Genomic DNA, 12,461 nt, shown 5'->3' on the forward strand with positions numbered 1-12,461 from the left:
TTTCGGCCGCTCCCTGGTTCCGGTCACGAACGGCCTTCCTCGCCGGCCCGGGGGCCGGCTATCCGGGGCCAATCAAAGTCCCGCGGCGCTGCGGTATCGTTCCTTCTAGGCGGGATTCTGACTTAGAGGCGTTCAGTCATAATCCCGCAGATGGTAGCTTCGCACCAGTGGCTCCTCAGCCAAGCACACGCAGCAAATGTCTGAACCTGCGGTTCCTCTCGTACTGAGCAGGATTACTATTGCAACGACACGGACATCAGTAGGGTAAAACTAACCTGTCTCACGACGGTTACAGAAAAAAAAAACATTTTCTGTGAAAATACTAATGTGCTTAAGACTTTTGCACAGTACTGTATATCTTTGATTTATTTTCATTTTTTTAGTTACACCATGATGTTTTTTAGTCATTACATATAAACTTTTGATGAAAATTTTAGTTATTCCCTTCATACTGTATGAAACCAACATGAGCGCAAACAGTACATTTCTGATAAATTTTTCCTAAAAAACTTTTTCTTTTCTTTATCTCATTTATCATTGACTCAGATGCCATAACTATCCCATAATGGGGCAAAAGGCATTTTTCACCATTGACGGTCATTCAACAGCAGCCGTTGGTAATATGTGAGCTGCATGCCTTGTCAGTCGGTTCTGCCGTGTGCTTATATGAGACTCTTTTGAAGCCTGGAGAAATGGAAAGGTGTATATGACCTTCCCCGAGGCATTTCTCCAAGAACCCTCTGAGACCCTTTGGCTTCTCAGCAGTCACACTCCTCTACCTCTCATCCTTTGTTCCTCTCCTCTTCTGTCTCGCTCCATCCCCCCCCCCCCCCCCCCCCCCCCCCCCCCCCCGGCAATTTGGTCGGGGTCAGTTTGGGGCGACGGTCTGTGAAGTGTAAAACCCGTTTTCAGAAACAGCAGCCAGGGACCCAGAGCGACACATTTCTAATTTGCTGCACAGCACGGATCGGCCCACAAGCAAATTCACTGAGTGCAAATGAAAGTCAACAGTTGTCCTTCTTATCCAGCGTCCTGAGAAATCTAAGGCAAGACACTACAGGTGAATAGGGTAAAAAATGTTAATAGATATCACCATACTTTCCCCAGTTGATTAATCAAAGTACATCAAGTCAATTGTTTTGCATTACAAGGTTTATTTTTATTTTTATGTTTTGTTTAAACATGCAATTATGTAATTAAATCTGAACATTAGATAAAGCTAGGTTCAAAATTCTTGTTTTGTTTTGTAGACATATAAGAGTTAAAGGTTTTTACAGAAGGGATTTTTGGGATATCTATTTTTATCACTCAATAAATCTGAAAATACTGTCATAAAAGAAGATATTTTGAAATGTCTCCAGTGTTGTTTTTGGTCCCCATTGACTTTCATTGTAAAGACAAAAAAAAGGTTTTCAAAATATCTACTTTTGTGTTTAACAGAAGAAAAATCATAGAAGTTTGGAATGACATTAGGGTGAGTAAATTGCAACCGCATTTTGGGTGAACTGCCCCTTTAAACACTGTCTTTAGCATTCATACAGCGATACACAGGTAATATGTATCCACAAAACAAACAGGCCAATGCGTGTGACCTGTATATGAATGTGAGCGAGCGGTCAGAAAAATTGAGAATAAGTTTGTGACCAAAACACCCAAGCAAAACCAAAAGTGCACTTGCAAAAGTTGAATTGAAGACAGACATGTTCTTTACAGGAGCCTTTAGGGAGCTGTAGACTCTCTCAAAGATTGAAAAATTGCCAGTCACCCTTGAGCAAAATGTCTTTCTGGGTTTTTTTTTAAGCTTCTCTGGTACATCTCTCCTTAAAACCCTCAAGGAGGTAGAACTTAGTTTCTGGCCCAGATGTATTATTATTACTTTGCACCACAATCGATGTTCATGTTCAGAGCACTGGACCGGTTTGTTTTTTTGGTTCAGCGGTTTGGCGATTTCCTTTGAGATTTCGCTCCCAGGTTGTCAACCTAAGTACACTTGATAAATCCTCAGAATAAGCAGAAGTGAAGTCCATTTGGCCCATTTCATTTAATATATTTCTTTTTGGTTCCAATGTGAAAGAAACTTCCAGAATGGTGGACCGTAAATTAACATCCTCAAGCATGTGCGGCACCATCTGCCTCTTTGAAATATATTCATCAATTTGGCCAATTAGCAGATTAATTGCTTAATTACTTTGAGGCAGCTGTGTATTTCTCACAAAAATGCCAACAATGCCAGAACGAAGTTGCTTCATAATCTTACTTCTTCCAGAGATCTTTGTTTGGTAGCAGCTGTTATTAAATTTCTGTTGCAAAGTGGGTCTATTGTTGAACCAGTTAGTGTATCGATAAATATAGAAGTTGAATGCACAACAATATGTCTCTGTTGACCCGTGTGGCCTGTGTGTGCTATTTCTGAGGGTAAATGCAGTTACAGCAAATTTACTTTTAGTTCACTTGACCTAAACTGATGGCTGTTTTAAACTCCCAAACAAAATCTGCATGAAACGATCCAATAAGCATTGAGTAAGCAAGTGAATATTGATTTTTTATGTTGCTTTGTATCGCTTTTCTTGGCGTTAATGTAATTCACGCAGGCCATTAGGAATGTACAAACTCGCTTTGTACGTCTGTTTGATGTTGGGCGGCAAACTGTGAGTGTGGATACTTTCCTCAGTCAGCTAGCATCAAAAGAGCAATTGCCACCAGCATGTTAATTTTTCAGTGTAGTCTCACTTTCATTGATCTGACGGAAGAGGTTTTTGTAAGGACGTTTGTAATGACAGGTCGCTCGTCGCCTATAGATTGAGGTTAAGTCAGGGGTCTCAGAGACACTTCACAGGCCATATTCAGTGGCTTTTGACACTCCTGACCAAACCTGAATCTATATGCTGAACGGTATTTGGTGCAAAGTGGCCCATCATTACAAATGTCCGTACAAATGCCAGATGTCAATTGAAGTGAGGAATAATTTGAGGAGAAAAAACTAAACATATAACATACCAGTTATACGATGCCTTCAAAGATAAACTTTGGGACAAAAAGGAAAACTTATTGAAATTTAAATTCTGTTTTCAAGACCTCTATTTGATTTTAAACGAAACGCTCTCTCAGTTTGCAGTGGATTGTCAGACAGAGGTCTACGTATGAACCGAAATGGCACAAGCTCCATTATTGCATGAGTATTGCACCTGAAACTGTCAGCGGTAACTGGTACCTTCAGGATCCTGTGTGAATGTTGGAACAAATCGTCAGACACTTCTTTCAGCCCCTTGCATCCCCTGATGAACACATACAGGGCTTGTCTTTCTTACTTTTTCTGTGCCTTTCGATCTCTGTCTGTTGCTTTTGTCTCAATCACGCTCTCTTGCTTTCTTTGTGTCTTTGACTGTTCTTTACTAATGAGGTTTTATTGTAGCTATTTCTTTTTGTTCTCGGGGAAGTATTGTTAAAGCATGGTGTCTTTTTCCCTTGGGGCCAGGTATCACATAACAACAACAACAACTGGATCAGTGCTCCAAACAATAGCAGAAATCTTAAACGCACAACCAGAAGTGAAGTATTTTCATGAATATAATATTTTCAGAGGTTTAGGGAGAGAAATAAAGCATGGAAAATAAACTTTTCTTTTCGTAGTGTAGGAAAGAGAGATAAATTGATGAAAATAGAACACAAAATCCTTGCTGTTTTGTCTCAGCGCACTTGTCATTCTATATATAGGATGCAATAAAAATTCAAATTCTCTTTTTCTGTCTGTTTCTCTCAGGGTGATGATGTTATGACAGTTATCAAAACCAAAGCCCAGTGGCCCGCCTGGCAGCCTCTTAACGTGTAAGTTTCCATCTCTTTTGTACTTTTACATTTATACTGAGGCCCAAAAAAGTATTTTGACACTTTAGCCACACTTAAAAATGTAGGAATGTCATTGAATTAGCCTATATGACAAAATATAAAACCAAGTGTGACTTTGTGTACGGTAGTGTACGTTTCCAAATCTGTCCATTGTCTTCTCTCTCTTAAGTGAGTATTTTTTAGTGGAAAACAACAAGGTCTGGTCTCATGAAAAAAAATAAAAACTCTTTTCAGCACCTGCTGGGTATGTAGATGTTTCTTTCCCGCTCACTAACGAGGCGGTTAATATTTTATGTGCGGTTTTGTTTAGCGAAGGCTTCCGTTTTTTGATGAGATAGCATTTCCCCCGCGGTGCTTTTGCGATTGAGGTTAATGGCCTCCCTCCAGCTCCAATACATCAGGACATTCTCTTGACCTATTTTAACATCATACTGTCAATTACCACAACCAATTTACCCCTTGAAGAGGAAATGGAATGGCAGTCGCTAATTATTTCTAAGCATAAGTCAAATGTACAAGGCATTTTCCACCAATAGGTCACAATATGGAGCCCCATAACTTTTTTAAAGCATTAGAGGCACTTTTCTTTTTAGGAATGTTTTGTTTGATAAACTATTATCTCACAAAAAATACCTAGCTTGTATAAAATGGGCAGTTTGGTCTTTCCTACCTGTCTTTTTGTAGGCATATCTTAATTGAACCCAATAAGCCCACCCCCCCCCCCCCTCCCAAAAAAGGAAACCTCAGGCAGTATTAAAATTAATAATAAAAAATTAATTAATTAATACATTAAAATAAAATAAAAATTTATAATATATGTATATAATATAAAAATATAATTTAATCATAATTTATGCACCATTGAATCATTATTTTCGTGTTGATCTCTGTAAAGCTGCTTTGAAACAATCTGTTTTGTATAAAACGCTATAAAAATGAAAGGTGACGACATATATATATATAAAAAACTGAATGTCAGAATGGGAAAGAAAGGTGATTTAAGCAATTTTGAGCGTGGCATGGTTGTTGGTGCCAGATGGGCCGGTCTGAGTATTTCACAATCTGCTCAGTTAGTGGGATTTTCACGCACAATCATTTCTAGGGTTTACAAAGAATGGTGTGAAAAGTGAAAAACATCCAGTATGCGGCAGTCCTGTGGGCGAAAATGCCTTGTTGATGCTAGGGGTCAGAGGAGAATGGGCCGACTGATTCAAGCTGATAGAAGAGCAACTTTGACTGAAATAACCACTCGTTGCAACCGAGGTATGCAGCGCAAGCATTTGTGAAGCGACAACACGCACAACCTTGAGGCGGATGGGCTACAACAGCAGAAGACCCCACCGGGTACCACTCATCTCCAATACAAATAGCAAAAAGAGGCTACAATTTGCAAGAGCTCACCAAAATGGGACAGTTGAAGACTGGAAAAATGTTTCCTGGTCTGATGAGTCTCGATTTCGGTTGAGACACTCAGATGGTAGAGTCAGAATTTGGCATAAACAGAATAAGAACATGGATCCATCATGCCTTGTTACCACTGTGCTGGCTGCTGGTGGTGGTGTAATGGTGTGGGGGATGTTTTCTTGGCACACTTTAGGCCCCTTAGTGCCAATTAGGCATCGTTTAAATGCCACGGCCTACCTGAGCATTGTTTCTGACCATGTCCATCCCTTTATGGCCACCATGTACCCATCCTCTGATGGCTACTTCCAGCAGGATAATTCACCATGTCATAAAGCTTGAATCATTTCAAATTGGTTTCTTGAACATGACAATCAGTTCACTGTACTAAAATGGCCTTGAGAGTCACCAAATCTCAACCCAATAGAGCATCTTTGGGATGTGGTGGAACGGGAGCTTCGTGCCCTGGATGTGCATCCCACAAATCTCCACCAACTGCAAGATGCTATCCTATCAATATGGGCCAACATTTCTAAAGAATGCTTTCAGCACATTGTTGAATCAATGCCACGTAGAATTAAGGCAGTTCTGAAGGCGAAACGGGGTCAAACACAGTATTAGTATGGTGTTCCTAATAATCCTTAAGGTGAGTGTGTGTATATATATATATATATATATATATATATATATATATATACACACACACACACTCACCACCACCAATAGGAGGTGAACAGTTGTCTACTTAAATACTTCACTACACAATACTGGCATTTAAAACTTTGGTCAGGGATATTAGGGTTAAGATAATCTTACAGGTTATATAAATTCCCTTTATCCAATTATATTTTAGTCGTCTCCACCGAGTACCAATGGTATGCATTTGAGCCTTTTAACTCGTTGTACCCCATTCATTCTGTGGTTTTATTTATTTTAATTTTTGCAGACATTTTGCTTGTCTTTTGGCATGGTCCTTGGTTTTGATTTCAAAACATGAGTTTAATCCTCATCTGGCTGGAGTGCATGGCGCTCTCTCTCTCTCTCTCTCTCTCTCTCTTCCTCCTCCTCTTTCTTCTGCTCTCAAGTGTGGGCTGTGAGAGTCATAAGGTGCTGGTGTCATGATGAATATTTAATATGTGTTAATCAATAGATTCAAGTAACATCTTCACACATGCAGCCTGCTCCGCTCAATTGTCAACCGTTGTGTTGGTGATGGTTTGTTATCAGGGCAATTAGTTTGATTAATTACCATCTGCATGGATTCTAAGAAATTATGCCTTAGCGAATAATACATGACACAGACTTCTTGTAAGTGGCACTATGTTTGTGTACTTCCTTTCTTTAAAACAACAACTTTATTTACAGCTGGCTTCATCTTTTCCCTCGTCTTCTCTCAGGCGTTCGGCCCCTTCAGCCGAGTTCTCTGTGGATCGAGCCCGTCATCTCATGTCATTCCTGACTATGTTGGGCCCCAGCCCTGACTGGAATGTGGGATTGCCTGGGGAGGACCTCTGCACCAGGGATTGCGGCTGGGTCCAGAGATTGGTGAAGGATCTGGTGCCGTGGGACGCCGGTACTGACAGCGGTGTCACTTATGAGGTCAGCTTTCATAGAGTGATTACATCATTACATTTAGAAAATATTGTGAAAACTTTCTGGAAGAAAACCATATACAGTACAGTCGTTCAACGTGAGTCATTGTGGATAACTTAAGCTATGTTGAACAATCAAAGTGATAAATCTCATCTCTTCGATCTCATCTTGTCTTTAACTACCATTTGTATGACAAGACTTCAAGTCTGTTGCTTGGTTTGTCTTATTTACATAGATTATTTGCTATAAGTTGGGCTATTAATATATTATTTATTATTTGAAATATTTAATCACGTTTTTTTTACAGAATGAGGGGGGGGGGTTGTAGTTAACGTTAATGAATTCAGTTCCAAAAAAACTAAATAATAAATTTGCAAACTGTTCAGATAATTCAAATTTACACTCTGCATAAATGTATGCAGCAGTGCTCTTGCCTTGCAAAGATTTTGCAAACTGCATGCAAACCCGGACCTTTGTGCAAATGTCAGATAATTAAATAATATTATATAATAATAACAAAATAATAATACATTTCACTTTTAAATTATTGCACATTTGTATTGAGGTTTATGTGTGCATAGTTTGTTAAATAATAATACTAATAATAACTATTACTATTATTGTATTTTATACTATTTATACTATTATTATACTATTATTAAAATTAAACAAATATATAAAACATGATAAAGTAATGTGCACTCTGATTAGTTCCAGTCACCTCTTAAGTCTGTGAACAGTTGTTTGGAAGTCAGCCATAACAGAATGAAAGTTATAATGTCAAATTAACTAAAAGCTTTAATGGGATTTTTTTTTTTAAATGTGTTAAAAATGTTTAATCACATGCATTAACTTGGACAGCCTTAATTATAATGGAATAATATTTTGTTTTGCGCTGAAAGTTTAATGTAGAAATGAAATTGTTATATAAGCAAAAGCTACTTTGTAGCACATATTTTTAGTTTACTGATTATGAATATACATAATCCAAGGTTACACTAGAAAAATAATTAAAAAATATAGCAAAGAAAAAAGTGTGTGCAAATAAAGTAGTTTCTTCACTGTGTCCTATGTTGCTTTTAGTGTCAACACCATATTAATAGTTACTCGAGAGCCCTTCAGTGGAAATACTATTAAGTCTTTGCACATCCCAAATGTTAAGCGGAACCAGTGCTTGACATGCTGCCCCCTGCTGGTATATAGCCGTGGGTTGATCCTTGAAAGAAATAACAAGTCAGCTCTAGAAGTTGAACTCGGCTTAACCGAGCAGTTGGAGCAGCAGTTGGTCTTTGTTTTGCAGCGTTTCTCTGAAGGCGTTGGAGTGGAACGCGAGTAACTGTCAGGTGACCCGAAGAGCAGATGCAGGAAACAAGGCCATAAATCACCCATAAAGGGAATATTACAGAGTGAATGAATGATGAATATGGAGATGAAAGGTGGGAGGCCCTGGCAGATGGCATTCAAAAGTCTTTTTCTCTCTCCCTCCCTCCTTCCCTCCTCTTTCCCTCCCCCCTCTCCTCTCTCCTCTCTCCCTCCACTTCATATTTTTATCCAAGTCTCCCAATAAACCCAGCAATCCCCAGGAGCGGATTCGACCCCTCACCAGTTTGGATCACCCACAGAGTCCGTTTTATGACCCTTCCGGAGGCCCCATGGCACCCCTCGCACAAGTGGTAGTGGAGAGAATCGCAAGAAAGGTGATTTTAAAAGCTAACATGTTTGTTTTAAAACTTTCTTGTTTTTTTAGATTATAATAATAGTTCTATCATGACAACTCTCTGAAGAGTTTAGCATGGTAATGGATATTACAATGTTAATGTATTTGGTCTTGGAGGAATAGATCTGCCGTGCCGCTGAACTTGGTATTATTCACTGTCCTAAAGGTCCTAAAAATCAACTGGAATAATTTCATCAAAGTTTGAGGGCAATACGACTTTAAAAAAAAAGAAATGAATACTTTTATTCTTACGGTTGCATTGATTTTGATCAAAAGTGACAGTAAAAGTTTTTATATTGTTAGACAAATAAATCTAATTCAAATAAATGCTGTTCTTTTGAACTTTCTATTCATCAAAGAATCCTGAATTTTTTTTTACCTTGGTTCGCACAAAAATATCAAGCAGCACAACTTGTTTTCAACATTGACAATAATAAGCAATGTTTCTTGAGCAGCAAATCAGTATATTAGAATGATTTCTGAAGGATCATGTGACACTGAAGACTGGAGCAATGACGCTGAAAATTCAGCTTTGCATCACAGAAATAAATAACATTTTGTAATATATTAAAATAGAAAGCAGTTATTTTAAACAGTAAATTAATCTTTAAAAACACTGTAATCGTTAGCAAATATCAAAATGATTATCAGTTTGTCAGTGTAAATTGTGATTCCTAAATTCACTTTATTTAGAAGGATTTATTTTAGTTTTGGGCATTTTATTTGTTTTATTACAAACTTAATTTATTTAGACAAAATAATAAAACATTATAAATATTTGTCGGTTATTGGCAATAACATTGAGTAAGTTTTTAAGGATGTATTAAAGTCTATTCCCTGTTTTCTAGCAAAATGGGACTGTTTTTTTAAACATTCACCATGAACAGCTGTGTTGTTTAATACAGTTACTGACCCTGAATAGCTGAATCATAAAAGTCCATTTGCTAAACAAACTAAAGCAATTGCTTACAAAAATATGTCAACGCAAGCAGTCATGATGCACGAAAACTCAGCAATGTTCATAACACATCTGTTATCCTTCAAATTACTGTGTTTGGAGGATTCAATTCTAAAATAATCCATTCTGGAACTTATCGGCATGATCCAGAACACTTAATATTCCACACCAGATGTTTCATCTCTATCTCACAGCTGGGAAGAATCTCATCTCAAGGCTTTTGAGTGGGGTAAAGCGTGGGATTGCCTCTAGCCAGCTAGTTTACAATCATCTGCCCCCGGAGAATCTTTTTTTTCCTTTCCTTTTTTCGTTGGGCTTAGCGTGATAGTGATCAGATGGCAAATGGTGGATCTTATCAGGCGCTGTGATGTTGATCCATGTTCTTCCAATCTGCAGGGAGAGCAGTGCAATACCGTGCCCGACACCATAGACGATATCGTCGCTGATATTGCTCAGGAGGAGAGGGAGGAAGGTGCGTATGGCTACGCTATCTTATCCAATTTGTAGCACCTCATTTAAAAACATAGCCAACGGACAGTTTAATGAACAAGGCGGACAGAAGGTATCTTAGAGTAAACCTCACAGTGTCCCTTCTGCCATGGTCAAGTCAAACAACAAGAAAATGAAGAAGAACAATATGCTTTACCATAGTGCACTTCAATTATGTTTGTTGGCTAATGCACCATCTCAGATAAATTACCTGAGGTTTCCCTCCAGTTTCTCGTAAGTTTCAGGAATGGAGAGATGAGGCCTGGAATGAACAATGTGCTAGTATTCTTTTAAAGTTAAAGCTTCTAGCAGCCATTTGTCCAGCTCCAACCAGTGTTCCTGTCAGGGAATGTTTTGATAGCACCACTGGGAGGAATAAGAAAAGAGACAAGGACAGAAAGATGCAAAGACACAAAGAAAAGTCAATTTTTTTTCCCGACATCCTCATTAAATGCCCTGCTAAAGTGTCACTGCTTTTTAGTGAACCGTAACCATTTCCCCTTATGAGTCTATCCACTTACTTTTCTGCAGGAGACAACACTCCAGAGACGTGCATCTACTCTAACTGGTCTCCGTGGTCGGCCTGTAGCTCCTCCACGTGCGATAAGGGTCGGAGGATGAGGCAGAGGATGCTAAAAGCACAGCTGGACCCCTTCATGCCCTGCCTGCACACCCAAGATTTTGAGCCCTGCATGGGGCCGGGCTGCAGCGAGGAGGGTGAGCAAGATAATGCTGGTCTCCAGCTCTCCAGCACATATGAAAGCCTTTGAGGCTGACGGATTTAGAGATCACTATCTCAGAGCGTGCCGGGAGGGAAGGTGCATGGAATAAGGGGGGAAAAACGGAGGAGGAAGGAATAAAAATGTTGCATAAATGCATTCAAGAAAACCATTGATTTTTTTTTAGTCGGCTCTGAGCGGAGCATGTTATTAATTAATAGTCTTGTGGAGAGTTCTGTAGAGAAATGCAAAGCCTCTGATTTCAAGGTTAAGAAAACCTTATCCGACCTCAAACTGCTGCTGCGGAGTTTTATGCTCGCAATCTGCTTGAGCAGACCAAGGTATCGATTCCCTCGTTGGAGAGGTAGACGCTATAAACCATAACCGTAAACTATAAATTGCGGTTTATCGGTTAAAATAATCAATAGGACGTTTGCACTTTGGTTGGTTGGCCATTTGGGTCAGAGTGTAAAATCTTGGTAAGTTCAACTGCAAATAATGTTTTCTTATTTGAGTTGTTGGCTTTCTTTGCTTAAATCTGTGTATCTATACAGCTGTAAGGGCTGCACAATTAATCAAACTAAAATCAAAATTGCTGCAAGCCTTCTGTGACTGTTGATGTTTTACAATAGACCCTGTTCAGGGCAGTCACACGACAGGTGTGAAAGCAAGGCTGTGTGGGATAGACTTGTCATTTTTTCAATGGTATTTGCTGTGAAAAGCTTGTATAAAACTCCTAGATCACTTATTTTCCACAGCTCATGTTGTCTGGAGTTTTTTTGTCTACTGGTATTTCATGGAAAGATATTTTTTTAGTTTTTCATCAGCAGTTCAATCCAAAAACATATTAAATAACAGTTCAACCCACTGAAGTGACACATGTCTATTCCTCACAGCCTCGCTTTCATTCCCCAAAGAAGGCATTGATGTGAATAAGGTCTATTGGCATTATTCTCCAATGCTACAATTTGAAGGTTTAACAAACCACCTTGCGGTGTTGCAGATATATATTTTATGGTATAAAAATTCAAATTTTAAAGTATTGTAAAATATTCTAATTTTACAATATATTAAAATGTTCTAAATATTCAAAATGTTTGAATGTTTTCGGTATAATATTATATACAGTAGTATTGACATTTTTTATTTTAGAATACTCTAAAATATTCTACATATTCAATTATTTTTTATAAGGTATTTGTATAACATATGATATACTATCTTATATAAATATCTTATTTTTTTTATATATTAATGTTCTATATAGTCGTATTGTAGTTTTAGAATATTTTAAAATATCTAATTTAACAACTATTAATTAGTAATTAGTAATAGTAGTAATATGCAAAAATAATATTAGTCTGGATGAAAATTAAAACAACTAAAAGTCCACTTTGAAGTACAATGTGAATGCAAAGAGAACCAGATTGTTTTGAAGTCCATTGATTTTTTGGGTCTCCTAAAAAAGGTCTGCATTTGATTTTAAGAGACAAAGCATGGATGTCCTTCAAGACTACTACTTTTTGTTGTGCAAAACATGTTTTAACTTTGAGACAAAAGGCATAGTTTGTAGTTTTTTGCTGTTCCACATGAGAGCTACTTGTTCTTTTAATCTTGATATCGAAGACACTAAAATGTGAGATGTTCTAACACATGCAATGTTTTTTTATCGCTCTGTCTCACCAGCTGGCTTGCTGGTGACTTTCTCTCTTTTTTTCTCTGTCTGTCAATGTATCTG

At 38.1% G+C, this 12,461-nt stretch overlaps 1 protein-coding gene across 1 annotated transcript in view; it reads left to right on the top strand.

Moving 5' to 3' along the window:
- spon1b (spondin 1b) overlaps positions 1-12,461 on the top strand; it is an 80,147-nt gene that overhangs the window by 45,612 nt on the left and 22,074 nt on the right. The window contains exons 7-11 of the mRNA XM_077210540.1: positions 3,761-3,825; positions 6,645-6,846; positions 8,397-8,537; positions 9,912-9,987; positions 10,536-10,721. Of these exons, the coding sequence (XP_077066655.1) occupies positions 3,761-3,825; positions 6,645-6,846; positions 8,397-8,537; positions 9,912-9,987; positions 10,536-10,721 (670 nt within the window). The remainder of the gene's footprint in view (positions 1-3,760; positions 3,826-6,644; positions 6,847-8,396; positions 8,538-9,911; positions 9,988-10,535; positions 10,722-12,461) is intronic.

Source organism: Siphateles boraxobius, unplaced genomic scaffold (genome assembly GCF_051911475.1).
Source record: "Siphateles boraxobius isolate OS27281-9 unplaced genomic scaffold, OSU_SipBor_1 65, whole genome shotgun sequence".
Lineage (NCBI taxonomy): Eukaryota > Metazoa > Chordata > Actinopteri > Cypriniformes > Leuciscidae > Siphateles > Siphateles boraxobius.